Below are 12,927 nucleotides of genomic sequence, written 5' to 3'. Positions count from 1 at the left end.
ACTGTTGCCGGATACTCTGGACGGGGCACTGTTGCCGGATACTCTGGACGGGGCACTGTCTCCGAACTCTCGAGGCTGGGCTGACGCACTGGAAGCCTGATGTGTGGTGCTGGTACTGGAGGTATCAGCCTGGGGACACGCACCTCATGGCTAGTGCGGGGAGCAGGAATCGGCCGAGTAGGACTGGGATTACGCACTGGAAGCCTGATGCGTGGTGCTGGTACTGGACGTGCCAGTTTGGGGACACGCACATCAGGGCTAGTGCGGGGAGCAGGAATAGGACGGGTTGGACTGGGATTACGCACTGGAAGCCTGGTGCGTGGTGCTGGTTTAGGATGTGCCAGATTGGAGACACGCACCTCAGGGCTAGTGCGTGGAGCGGGAAACACTGGACCGTAGAGGCTTACTGGCGGTCTCGAGCGCAGAACTAGCATCGCCCTTACTGGCTGGATGCCCACTTTCCCCTGGCACATGTGGGGCGCTGGTACTGCGCATACCGGCCTGAAAATACCCGGCCTCGCCACAGCACCCATCCCCCCAAAGCACGGGACCTGTCCAGTCATATGTTGCCCGAAAAAGGTACGGGGATTTGGCCTGGGGCTCAATCCTCGCCCAGCCAAACTACCCGTGTGCCCCCCCCAATTTTTTTAAATTGGGGCTGCCTCTCGGGCTCCCTTAACTCCTCCATAGCCCTGGAAATGCTTATCCTCAGTTCTGCCCATGTCTCCCGATATTCCACCTGTTGCTGCTCCTTCCTCTGCTGCTTGGTCCATGTTTGGCGGGAAATTCTGTCAAGGTTGTCGTAAGGAGAGGACCAAAACGCAGCAGGGACATGTATACTCATCTTCTTTATTGACGGGAAAAGAAGGAAAAAACCAAACAAACACGTATACAAAAATAACAAAACGATGAACGACAAAATAACAGTCTTGAAGGCAACACAGCAATCCAAGAACAATCTCCCACAAACACTAAACCAAACACATACCCATATATAGGGCTCTCAATCAGAGGCAACTAGAAAACACCTGCCTCCAATTGAGAGTCCAACCCCAATAAACTAGACATAGAAATAGAAAAGACTAGAGACCACACAGAAATACAAACATAGAACATAAACCCGGAACTAACTAAACCAACACCCTACTAAATAAATCACCACCCGAACCACATAAACAAAATACCCTCTGCCACGTCCTGACCAAACTACAATAACAAATAACCCTTATACTGGTCAGGATGTGACAGACCCAAGTTAAACAATGTAAAGGCAATGCTACCAAATACTAATTGAGTGTATGTAAACTTCTGACCCACTGGGAATGTGATGAAAGAAATAAAAGCTGAAATAAATCCTTCTCTCTACTATTATTCTGACATTTCACATTCTTAAAATCAAGTGGTGAATTTGTAAATTTATTTGGCTAAGGTATATGTAAACTTCCGACTTCAACTGTATATATACTGCAAAAAAAAATAAAGGGAACACTAAAATAACACATCCTAGATCTGAATGAATGAAATAATCTTATTAAATACGTTTTTCTTTACATAGTTGAATGTGCTGACAACAAAATCACACAAAAATAATCAATGGAAATCCAATTTAACAACCCATGGAGGTCTGTATTTGGAGTCACACTCAAAATTAAAGTGGAAAACCACACTACAGGCTGATCCAACTTTGATGTAATGTCCTTAAAACAAGTCAAAATGAGGCTCAGTAGTGTGTGTGGCCTCCACGTGCCTGTATGACATCCCTAGAACGCCTGGGCATGCTCCTGATGAGGTGGCGGATGGTCTCCTGAGGGATCTCCTCCCAGACCTGGACTAAAGCATCCGCCAACTCCTGGACAGTCTGTGGTGCAACGTGGCGTTGGTGGATGGAGCGAGACATGATGTCCCAGATGTGCTCAATTGGATTCAGGTCTGGGGAACGGGCGGGCCAGTCCATAGCATCAATGCCTTCCTCTTGCAGGAACTGCTGACACACTCCAGCCACATGAGGTTTAGCATTGTCTTGCATTAGGAGGAACCCAGGGCCAACCGCACCAGCATATGGTCTCACAAGGGGTCTGAGGATCTCATCTCGGTACCTAATGGCAGTCAGGCTACCTCTGGCGAGCACATGGAGGGCTGTGCGGCCCCCCAAAGAAATGCCACCCCACACCATGACTGACCCACCGCCAAACCGGTCATGCTGGAGGATGTTGCAGGCAGCAGAACGTTCTCCATGGCGTCTCCAGACTCTGTCACGTCTGTCACATGTGCTCAGTGTGAACTTGCTTTCATCTGTGAAGAGCACAGGGCGCCAGTGGCGAATTTGCCAATCTTGGTGTTCTCTGGCAAATGCCAAACGTCCTGCACGGTGTTGGGCTGTAAGCACAACCCCCACCTGTGGACGTCGGGCCCTCATACCACCCTCATGGAGTCTGTTTCTGACCGTTTGAGCAGACACATGCGCATTTGTGGCCTGCTGGAGGTCATTTTGCAGGGCTCTGGCAGTGGCAGTGCTCCTCCTGCTCCTCCTTGCACAAAGGCGGAGGTAGCGGTCCTGCTGCTGGGTTGTTGGCCTCCTCCACGTCTCCTGATGTACTGGCCTGTCTCCTGGTAGCGCCTCCATGCTCTGGACTACGCTGACAGACACAGCAAACCTTCTTGCCACAGCTCGCATTGATGTGCCATCCTGGATGAGCTGCACTACCTGAGCCACTTGTGTGGGTTGTAGACTCCGTCTCATGCTACCACTAGAGTGAAAGCACCGCCAGCATTCAAAAGTGACCAAAACATCAGCCAGGAAGCATAGGAACTGAGAAGTGGTCTGTGGTCCCCACCTGCAGAACCACTCCTTTATTGGGGGTGTCTTGCTAATTGCCTATAATTTCCACCTGTTGTATATTCCATTTGCACAACAGCATGTGAAATTTATTGTCAATCAGTGTTGCTTCCTAAGTGGACAGTTTGATTTCACAGAAGTGTGATTGACTTGGAGTTACATCGTGTTGTTTAAGTATTCCCTTTATTTTTTTGAGCAGTGTATTTTTTTGTTTTAAAGTTAATTTCTTGCAATTCTGCACATTTTGTCTTGGGGCGTAGAGAAAATGTTGCTGTTTTAAATCAAGTTTGCTGAGCCCTCACCCAGTAGGAGGCTCAAAGTTTTCCCTGGTCAGATTAATGGGCTGAGGAAAATCTCAGGGCTCATTTATCTCTGTCGTCAGTGTGTATGCGGTATACTGTAGGTGTCCAGAGGCATAACACAGGCCGTATTTTGGGGTCAAAACATGCCAATTGAGAAATGAGAGTGGAGGCAGGTGTATGAGGCAGCTTGCTAACCAGAGCTCAGATCTTAGCATGTGGTTGAGCCAAAAGGACCCAGGTTGTTAGCCTATGTCTTACTTTACTGGTGTACCAGTATATGTTTACTGTGTTGGTACTGTTTACAGGCAGCTGGACACAGACATCCAGGAGGACTTCCTGCTGAGGATAGGGGGCATGTTTGGTCTGGAGAGAGCAGACGCCAGCCAGCTCTACAACCTTCTGATGGAGTGTATGGACTACAGACAGTCTGTGAGTAACGTGACTGTGGACCGGGTTCCCGGGCACAGATTAAGCCTAGTCATTGACTAAAATGCACTCTCAATTGAGATTCTCATTTGAGATTGATTTTTAATCCAGGACTTGGCTTTAACCTGGGAAAACCATCCCATCCTCGCCCATTTCTATCTTTATAAAACACAGATCACAATCTTCGACTCGGAATCTGAGGATCAACAGGAGGCAGACTGTGCCATTTTGACGGCCACATTGAAAGGTACCGCTCCTCCTGGCCTTTATGCCTGTGTCAGTCACTGGAAGGACCAAGTCCTGCCTTGTCTGTTCTATGTGTTCTCTGGGCTGAATCCTAACTTGAAATCAGAGTTTTCACACAAATGACCTATAGATCTATGCATGATCTACAAAAGTTACGCAGGGCTGATGTCTGGTTAAGATTGGGCCCACTGATGCTGTGATGATTCACAGGCACCAAGACGTCTCCTGGGGAGCAGCTCAGTACAGCTCTGGCATGGGACCGAGCAGACATAGCTAAAAAACACATCCTGGTGTATGGCCAGCACTGGCAGGTAAAAAAACTAAACAACTCACACCCTACCGTTGTACTTACCTTTTTTGCACAAAAAAATGATTTTTTTTGCTAGCACTGACTTTGCTGATAACGGCTTTATTGAGAAAAATGTTACTAGGACATTTTTATTTATTTTTATTTAACCTGTCGTGTCTTTGGCATCATTAAAACTGAAGACATATTTATCAAATAACTCTCTGTAATTATTATTACGCGATTAACCTGATTAATCATGTAACTGTAATTAACTAGGAAGTCAGGGCACCAAGGAAAATATTCAGATTACAAAATTATAATTTTCCTAATATAACTTTCAGATATTTTAATATCTGATCAATTAGTCTTTGAATTAATGACTTATTTACCTCACGTCAGTCTCATTCCAAACGTCGTAAATTGTTGGTTATCTGCACGAACCCAGTCTTCACTATGAGTCATCCATACATCAATTGTCTTAAAATCATTTATTTACTAACTAAGTAATTCCCAGAAATGCATAACAAACAGTAGATATCGTTACAAAGAAATGATAGGAGAATGTTCCCTAGTGGGCTAAACCGGCATGGCGGCTTGTTAGACAAAAGGGGGGTCAACTGAGAAGGCACTACAGAGTTGATAATTATAACAATTGAAATGCTAATCCTTTGCACATGAACGCTCACTCATTCGGGAACAACTGCAATCAATATATATATTTACGCTCAGTGTGTCGTCGGGATCTCTGTTGAAAAGTTTGTTTCTGTTGGAGAGTCTGTCCGCCCTCTCTCTCTGTCTTTGTTAGAGTGGATAGTTCAAAGTGACATTCATTCATGTCGTTATAGAATAGCTGTTTTCGGAGGTTGTCGGGCTTCGCGTTCAATGGTACCGAATTCCTAGCTGCAGACTAGTAATTAATATCAAAGACTTGTTCTTATTCTGTCGGTATCGATAGTCTAAGAGTTTAACCACGTGGTATGGTTAGAGTTCAGAAAGAGGAATGCTGGTCTCCAACCTTTAGCCATCTCGTAATTGAGGAAAGCTCGGTCTGGTGATAGAAAACCAAGGTGGGGGTTTTATTCGGGACATAGAAAAAGGCTGTCTCATGACGCCAGGTCCTGTCTGTGTCCCTGGGGGCGTGCCAAGGACTTAGTTAAGACTCCAAAGGGAATTGGAGTTTCCTTCATTAACCTGTTATGGCTAGGGGGCAGTATTTTCACAGCTGGATAAAAAACGTACCCGATTTAATCTGATTATTACTCCTGCCCAGAAACTAGAATATGCATATAATTATTAGCTTTGGATAGAAAACACTCCAAAGTTTCTAAAACTGTTTGAATGGTGTCTGTGAGTATAACAGAAATCATTTGGCAGGCCAAAACCTGAGAAGATTCCATGCAGGAAGTGGCCTGTGACAATTTCTTGCCCTTCTTGATTATCTCTATCCATTACAGAGGATCTCTGCTGTTACGTGACACTTCCTACGGCTCCCATGGGCTCTCAGAAGGCGGCAAAAAGCTGAATCGTGGCTTTGCAGGCTCTGGTTGAAAAAAAGTAGCGCGTTTGGGTAGTGGCTGGTTACAGTACTGTGAGACTCAGGCGCGTGCCCGTGTCGACCCCATGCTATGTTTTCTTTCGTCTGTTTACCTAAACGCAGATTCCCGGTCGGAATATTATCGCTTTTTTTACGAGAAAAATGGCATAAAAATTGCTTTTAAACAGCGGTTGACATGCTTCGAAGTACGGTAATGGAATATTTAGAAATCTTTTGTCACGAATTGCGCCATGCTCGTGACCCTTATTTACACTTTGGATAGTGTCTTGAACGCACGAACAAAACGCCGCTATTTGGATATAACGATGGATTATTTTGGACCAAACCAACATTTGTTATTGAAGTAGCAGTCCTGGGAGTGCATTCTGACGAAGACAACAAAGGTAATCAAACTTTTGTAATAGTAAATCGGAGTTTGGTCAGGGCTAAACTTGGTCGGTGTCTAAATGGCTAGCCGTGATGGCTGGGCTATCTACTGAGAATATTGCAAAATGTGCTTTCACCGAAAAGCTATTTTAAAATCGGACATATCGAGTGCATAGAGGAGTTCTGTATCTATAATTCTTAAAATAATTGTTATGTTTTTTGTGAACGTTTATCGTGAGTAATTTAGTAAATTCACCGGATGTTTGCGGGGGGTATGCTAGTTCTGAACGTCACATGCTAATGTAAAAAAGCTGTTTTTTGATATAAATATGAACTTGATTGAACAGAACATGCATGCATTGTATAACATAATTTCCTAGGGTTGTCATCTGATGAAGATCATCAAAGGTTAGTGCTGCATTTAGCTGTGGTTTTGTTTTTTGTGACATTATATGCTAGCTTGAAAAATGGGTGTCTGATTATTTCTGGCTGGGTACTCTGCTGACATAATCTAATGTTTTGCTTTCGCTGTAAAGCCTGTTTGAAATCGGACAGTGTGGTTAGATTAACGAGAGTCTTGTCTTTAAAATGCTGTAAAATAGTCATATGTTTGAAAAATTGAAGTTTTCGGATTTTAGAGGAGTTTGTATTTCGCGCCACGCCCATCATTGGATATTGGAGCAGGTGTTCCGCTAGCGGAACGTCTAGATGTAAGAGGTTAAACAGTCCAAAATCACATTACACAATTTCACAAACAGTTCCATCCTTATTCATTCATTTTATACAACCATTTAGATGTAAGTCTCATAACTGAGGCTATTACATAAACAGCACAATGGTAGTATTGTCTCTCATGAGTTTCACAAAATTGTACCAAACGGACCAGTTCGTAGCTGGATTCTTCACCGATCTTTTATACCTTCTCCAGAACCTGAATATTGTTCGGTTGTCAAGTTCTATGAGGTAGAAGAATTCCTTTGTTTGGTCTATGAAAACTCACTCTCTATCTATACTGGGGCCATGAGGCAGGATCTTCTCATAGGAATTTACGACCTATTCTGACCATAGCAGCCTGGGTGTGGGAGACAGAGGTAGGGGGATGGTGCATAGAAAACCCAAAGAGGGCAACGTCGTGACAAACCTTTATTTAACTTGAGATGTGGTTGGCACTGCTAGCCACCGTCAGGTGAATGCATTAACCGTAAGTCTCTCTGGATCGTCTGCTAAATGACTCAAATGTAAATGTAAGACAGACCAGGGGACAGGCAGGGTAAGGCTGTTTAAGCCTGCTTCACACTACACAAATGTGGCGTTTAAGCGTCGTATATGGTAGGTTCCAAAACTTCAAAAGTACGTAGAACTACATAGAACTCTAAGCAAACTACGCTCCATTTGTGTAGTGTGTAGAGCGTCCTTATTTTTTTATTATTATTTTTTTTTTGGTGGGGGGGAGTACTGAAATTGCTGTGCTTTTTTAAAATGTATTTGATGGTATGGCAGTCAAGCTTTATGGTGGGCTTGTGGTGGTTGTCTGTCTAGGTAGGCTCGTTGGAGCAGGCCATGCTGGATGCTCTGGTTATGGACCGGGTCGGCTTTGTCAAACTGCTGATCGACAACGGTATGACCATGAACCGCTTCCTGACCGTGTCACGCCTGGAAGAACTCTATAACACAGTAATGACTTGATCACTTTCTCCCTCTTGTTCTTTTCAGCTCTGTATTTATGAGTTACAAGAAGAAGCAATTCTGTGTTTTTCTATTGACAGTACAGTGGCCATTAGCTAACTCATATACCACAATTTCTAAAAGTTGAAAGGATAACTTTTCATCTGGTCTACCACTTCATTCCATAGGAACAAATGTTGTATTGTAATCTAGATAACTAGCCACTGAAGTCTGGTTTGCATTTGATGGTTTGTGATTGTGGATAATGAAGACATGACATGCCATTATTTTATTTTTTATAGCAGCAGGGACCAACAGACAATTTTCTCCATCTTCTCGTGGAAGATGTGAAACAGGTGAATATTGTGAAACTCAATTTTGTGTGTGTATGTCTACAGTATTTTGCATGTGGAAATATTGAGTTTCAATTACTCAGGTGTGTGTGCATGTGTGTGTTTGTGTGTAGACCCATATACCTAAAGGATACAGAGTCTCCCTCATAGATGTGGGGCAGGTAATTGAGTATCTGATAGGAGGAGCCTATCGGAGCACATACACACGGAAACACTTCCGGGCCCACTATAACCTCCTATATGCCCATTGCAAGGTAAGAGACCATGGTCACGTTTCAGGATGACTATTTTGCAGTTGCCTGCCAAATCTCACAGCGTCTGGGTAGGTGTTTAACATATTGTAGGCCTACCAGCTGACCGCATTATATGATATAGCAATATGAAGCCTGACTACATAGTCAATGACATGGCACGTTGGATGCTAACTGGACAACGACTGCAAAGTTGCCTGAAACGCAGCCCATGTTAGATTTCTGTATACACTGTATACACCCAAGATACCACCTTTGGGCCCTCAAGCATTTCTGTATAAATGGTCACCATTAATATAGCAGTTTTTGTCTTTTGAGTTGTTGTTGTCTTGTTTTTGTTTAGACATTTTACCTTGTTAAATACGCCTTTGTGTACTCTGCACTGATTTGAGTGACCATAATTTCCAGGAGACTGGACGGGATAGTTCAGGACCCCTTAACAAAAAGAGGAGGGCAGACTGCACCCTCCACCCGCACCAAAGCCCTAACAGCAGTCCGTCAAGGCCACCCTTCTTCCGCACTGCTCAGCCCTATAAACGCAAGGTCTGTGAAAGATATGGGACCAGCCAAAACAAATCTGTGACAGAACTAACATGTCTTACAAATGAGAGCTCTTTTAAAGACACATGTCTCCACTAACACAGACAAAAACACACAGGCTTTTGATAGCTAGTACTGTATATTTTGTGGCTACAAATACCCCCTGTACATTAGTGTTCTAATTGGCTGGATGCCTCTCTTCTCTCTCCTCTATCTCTACAGGAAAGATCCATGGCGCTTAGGGACCTGAAGGTGGCCCAGCAGCAGAGCTCCGAGCTGGGCGACTCTCCACTGTTTGTTTACAACTTCAATGACCTGTTTGTGTGGGCCGTGCTGCAGTGGCGGCAGCAGATGGCGCTGTTCCTGTGGCAGCACGGGGAGGAGGCCATGGCCCGGGCTACAGTGGCGTGTAAACTGTACCGTGCCATGGCCTACGAGTTTCAGCAGAGCAACATGGATGACACCACGGCGGAGCAGCTCAAAACCTACTCTATGTCAGTGTTTCCTTGTAAACATCAAATGTTTTGTGTAGTAGTAGTGTCAAGAGCTTTGGACTATAATCTTCTATCTACAAAAAGATTCTGACATAATTGGCTTTAATGTTCTGAAGACTCATTGATTTGAATGGTGGCAGGGATTTTAATCTTGTATATTTTTGAGCTTAACAACATGAATTGGAGTATTTAGACTACTGTATAGGTAGAGAACATTGAACAGAACAAGGCTATGTCAATACATATACTGCTCAACAAAATAAAGGGAACACTTAAACAACACATTCTAGATCTGAATGAAAAAAATAATCTTATTAAATACTTTTTTCTTTACATAGTTGAATGTGCTGACAACAAAATCACACAAAAAGAATCAATGGAAATCCAATGTATCAACCCATGGAGGTCTGGATTTGGAGTCACACTCATAATTAAAGTGGAAAACCACACTACAGGCTGATCCAACTTTGATGTAATGTCCTTAAAACAAGTCAAAATGAAGCTCAGTAGTGTGTGTGGCCTCCACATGCCTGTATGACCTCCCTACAACGCCTGGGCATGCTCCTGATGAGGTGGCAGATGGTCTCCTGAGGGATCTCCTCCCAGACCTGGACTAAAGCATCCACCAACTCCTGGACAGTCTGTGGTGCAACGTGGCGTTGGTGGATGGAGTGAGACATGATGTCCCAGATGTGCTCAATTGGATTCAGGTCTGGGGAACGGGCGGGCCAGTCTATAGCATCAATGCCTTCCTCTTGCAGGAACTGCTGACACACTCCAGCCACATGAGGTCTAGCATTGTCTTGCATTAGGAGGAACCCAGGGCCAACCGCACCAGCATATGGTCTCACAAGGGGTCTGAGGATCTCATCTCGGTACCTAATGGCAGTCAGGCTACCTCTGGCGAGCACATGGAGGGCTGTGCGGCCCCCCAAAGAAATGCTACCCCACACCATGACTGACCCACCGCCAAACTGGTCATGCTGGAGGATGTTGCAGGCAGCAGAACGTTCTCCACGGCGTCTCCAGACTCTGTCACGTCTGTCACGTGCTCAGTGTGAACCTGCTTTCATCTGTGAAGAGCACAGGGCGCCAGTGGCGAATTTGCCAATCTTGGTGTTCTCTGGCAAATGCCAAATGTCCTGCACGGTGTTGGGCTGTAAGCACAACCCCCACCTGTGGACGTCGGGTCCTCATACCACCCTCATGGAGTCTGTTTCTGACCGTTTGAGCAGACACATGCACATTTGTGGCCTGCTGGAGGTCATTTTGCAGGGCTCTGGCAGTGCTTCTCCTGCTCCTCCTTGCACAAAGGCGGAGGTAGCGGTCCTACTGCTGGGTTGTTGCCCTCCTACGGCCTCCTCCACGTCTCCTGATGTACTGGCCTGTCTCCTGGTAGCGCCTCCATGCTCTGGACACTACGCTGACAGACACAGCAAACCTTCTTGCCACAGCTCACATTGATGTGCCATCCTGGATGAGCTGCACTACCTGAGCCACTTGTGTGGGTTGTAGACTCCGTCTCATCCTACCACTAGTGTGAAAGCACCGCCAGCATTCAAAAGTGACCAAAACATCAGCCAGGACGCATAGGAACTGAGAAGTGGTCTGTGGTCCCCACCTGCAGAACCACTCCTTTATTGGGGGTGTCTTGCTAATTGCCTATAATTTCCACCTGTTGTCTATTCCATTTGCACAACAGCATGTGAAATTTATTGTCAATCAGTGTTGCTTCCTAAGTGGACAGTTTGATTTCACAGATGTGTGATTGACTTGGAGTTACATTGTGTTGTTTAAGTGTTCCCTTTATTTTTTTGAGCAGTGTACACAGTGGGGGAAAAAAGTCTTTGATCCCCTGCTGATTTTGTACATTTGCCCACTGACAAAAAAAGGATCAGTCTATAATTTTAATGGTAGGTTTATTTGAACAGTGAGAGACAGAATAACAACAAAAATATCCAGAAAAACCCATGTCAGAAATGTTATAAATTGATTTGCATTTTAATGAGGGAAATAAGTATTTGACCCCCTCTCAATCAGAAAGATTTCTGGCTCCCAGGTGTCTTTTATACAGGTAACGAGCTGAGATTAGCAGCACACTCTTAAAGGGAGTGCTCCTAACCGCAGCTTGTTACCTGTAAAAAAGACACCTGTCCACAGAAGCAATCAATCAGATTCCAATCTCTCCACCATGGCCAAGACCAAAGAGCTCTCCAAGGATGTCAGGGACAAGATTGTAGACCTACACAAGGCTGGAATGGGCTACAAGACCATTGCCAAGCAGCTTGGTGAGAAGGTGACAACAGTTGGTGCGATTATTCGCAAATGGGAGAAACACAAAAGAACTGTCAATATCCCTCGGCCTTTGGCTCCATGCAAGATCTCACCTCGTGGAGTTGCAATGATCATGAGAATGGTGAGGAATCAGCCCAGAACTACACGGGAGGATCTTGTCAAGGATCTCAAGGCAGCTGGGACCATAGTCCCCAAGAAAACAATTGGTAACACACTACGCCGTGAAGGACTGAAATCCTGCAGTGCCCGCAAGGTCCCCCTGCTCAAGAATACATATACATGCCCGTCTGAAGTTTGCCAATGAACATCTGAATGACTCAGAGTACAACCGGTGAAAGTGTTGTGGTCAGATGAGACCAAAATGGAGCTCTTTGACCTCAACTCAACTCGCCGTGTTTGGAGGAGGAGGAATGCTGCCTATGACCCCAAGAACACCATCTCCACCGTCAAACATGGAGGTGGAAACATTATGCTTTGGGGGTGTTTTTCTGCTAAGGGGACAGGACAACTTCACCGCATCAAAGGGACGAAGGACGGGGCCATGTACCGTCAAATCTTGGGTGAGAACCTCCTTCCCTCAGCCAGGGCATTGAAAATGGGTCGTGGATGGGTATTCCAGCATGACAATGACCCAAAACACACGGCCAAGGCAACAAAGGAGTGGCTCAAGAAGAAGCACATTAAGGTCCTGGAGTGGCCTAGCAAGTCTCCAGACCTTAATCCCATAGAAAATCTGTGGAGGGAGCTGAAGGTTCGAGTTGCGAAACGTCAGTCTAGAAAACTTAATGACTTGGAGAAGATCTGCAAAGAGGAGTGGGACAAAATCCCTCCTGAGATGTGTGCAAACCTGGTGGCCAACTACAAGAAATGTCTGACCTCTGTGTTTGCCAACAAGGGTTTTGCCACCAAGTACTAAGTCATGTTTTGCAGAGGGGTCAAATACTTATTTCCCTCATTAAAATGCAAATCATTTTATAACATTTTTGACATGCGTTTTTCAGGATTTTTTTTGTTGTTATTCTGTTCAAATAAACCTACTATTAAAATTATAGACTGATAATTTCTTTGTAAGTGGGCAAACGTACAAAATCAGCAGGGGATCAAATACTTTTTTCCCCCACTGTGTATATATTTATATTTTTTAGGCAGATAGAACCTTATAGTCCCAAACTCTCTGTGTGCCTCTGAGATTTTGTGTATGTTGTTTCAGTAGAGTGAACTTTTGTGGTTGTGTATGTATATTACTATGTTTTTGAGCCTATGCTTTCCGGTCGGTGTTTCTCAATGTTTGTGTGTTGTGGCATGGATG

At 44.8% G+C, this 12,927-nt stretch overlaps 1 protein-coding gene across 11 annotated transcripts in view; it reads left to right on the top strand.

The window, feature by feature from the left end:
• Nucleotides 1–12,927, top strand: part of LOC106585702 (transient receptor potential cation channel subfamily M member 6) — a 54,718-nt gene that overhangs the window by 9,930 nt on the left and 31,861 nt on the right. For 6 of the 11 annotated variants that reach the window (XR_006761839.1, XM_014172215.2, XM_045707138.1 and 3 more), the window contains exons 9-16: nt 3,444–3,567; nt 3,739–3,811; nt 4,021–4,121; nt 7,560–7,694; nt 7,988–8,041; nt 8,152–8,292; nt 8,698–8,832; nt 9,052–9,323. Coding sequence is in view for 8 of the 11 variants with exons in the window: in XM_014172215.2 (XP_014027690.2) it covers nt 3,444–3,567; nt 3,739–3,811; nt 4,021–4,121; nt 7,560–7,694; nt 7,988–8,041; nt 8,152–8,292; nt 8,698–8,832; nt 9,052–9,323 (1,035 nt within the window). In the remaining 3 variants the exon portion in view is untranslated. Of the gene's footprint in view, nt 1–3,443; nt 3,568–3,738; nt 3,812–4,020; nt 4,122–7,559; nt 7,695–7,987; nt 8,042–8,151; nt 8,293–8,697; nt 8,833–9,051; nt 9,324–12,927 lie in introns of those variants that run through there. The other 5 variants (XM_045707140.1, XR_006761840.1, XR_006761841.1 and 2 more) reach the window with 5 other exon arrangements.

The sequence above is a fragment of the Salmo salar genome, chromosome ssa24, assembly GCF_905237065.1.
Source record: "Salmo salar chromosome ssa24, Ssal_v3.1, whole genome shotgun sequence".
In the NCBI taxonomy this organism is placed as follows: Eukaryota; Metazoa; Chordata; class Actinopteri; order Salmoniformes; family Salmonidae; genus Salmo; species Salmo salar.
The sequence above is the reverse complement of the archived record's forward strand: the minus strand, read 5'-3'. Positions and strand labels throughout refer to the sequence as shown.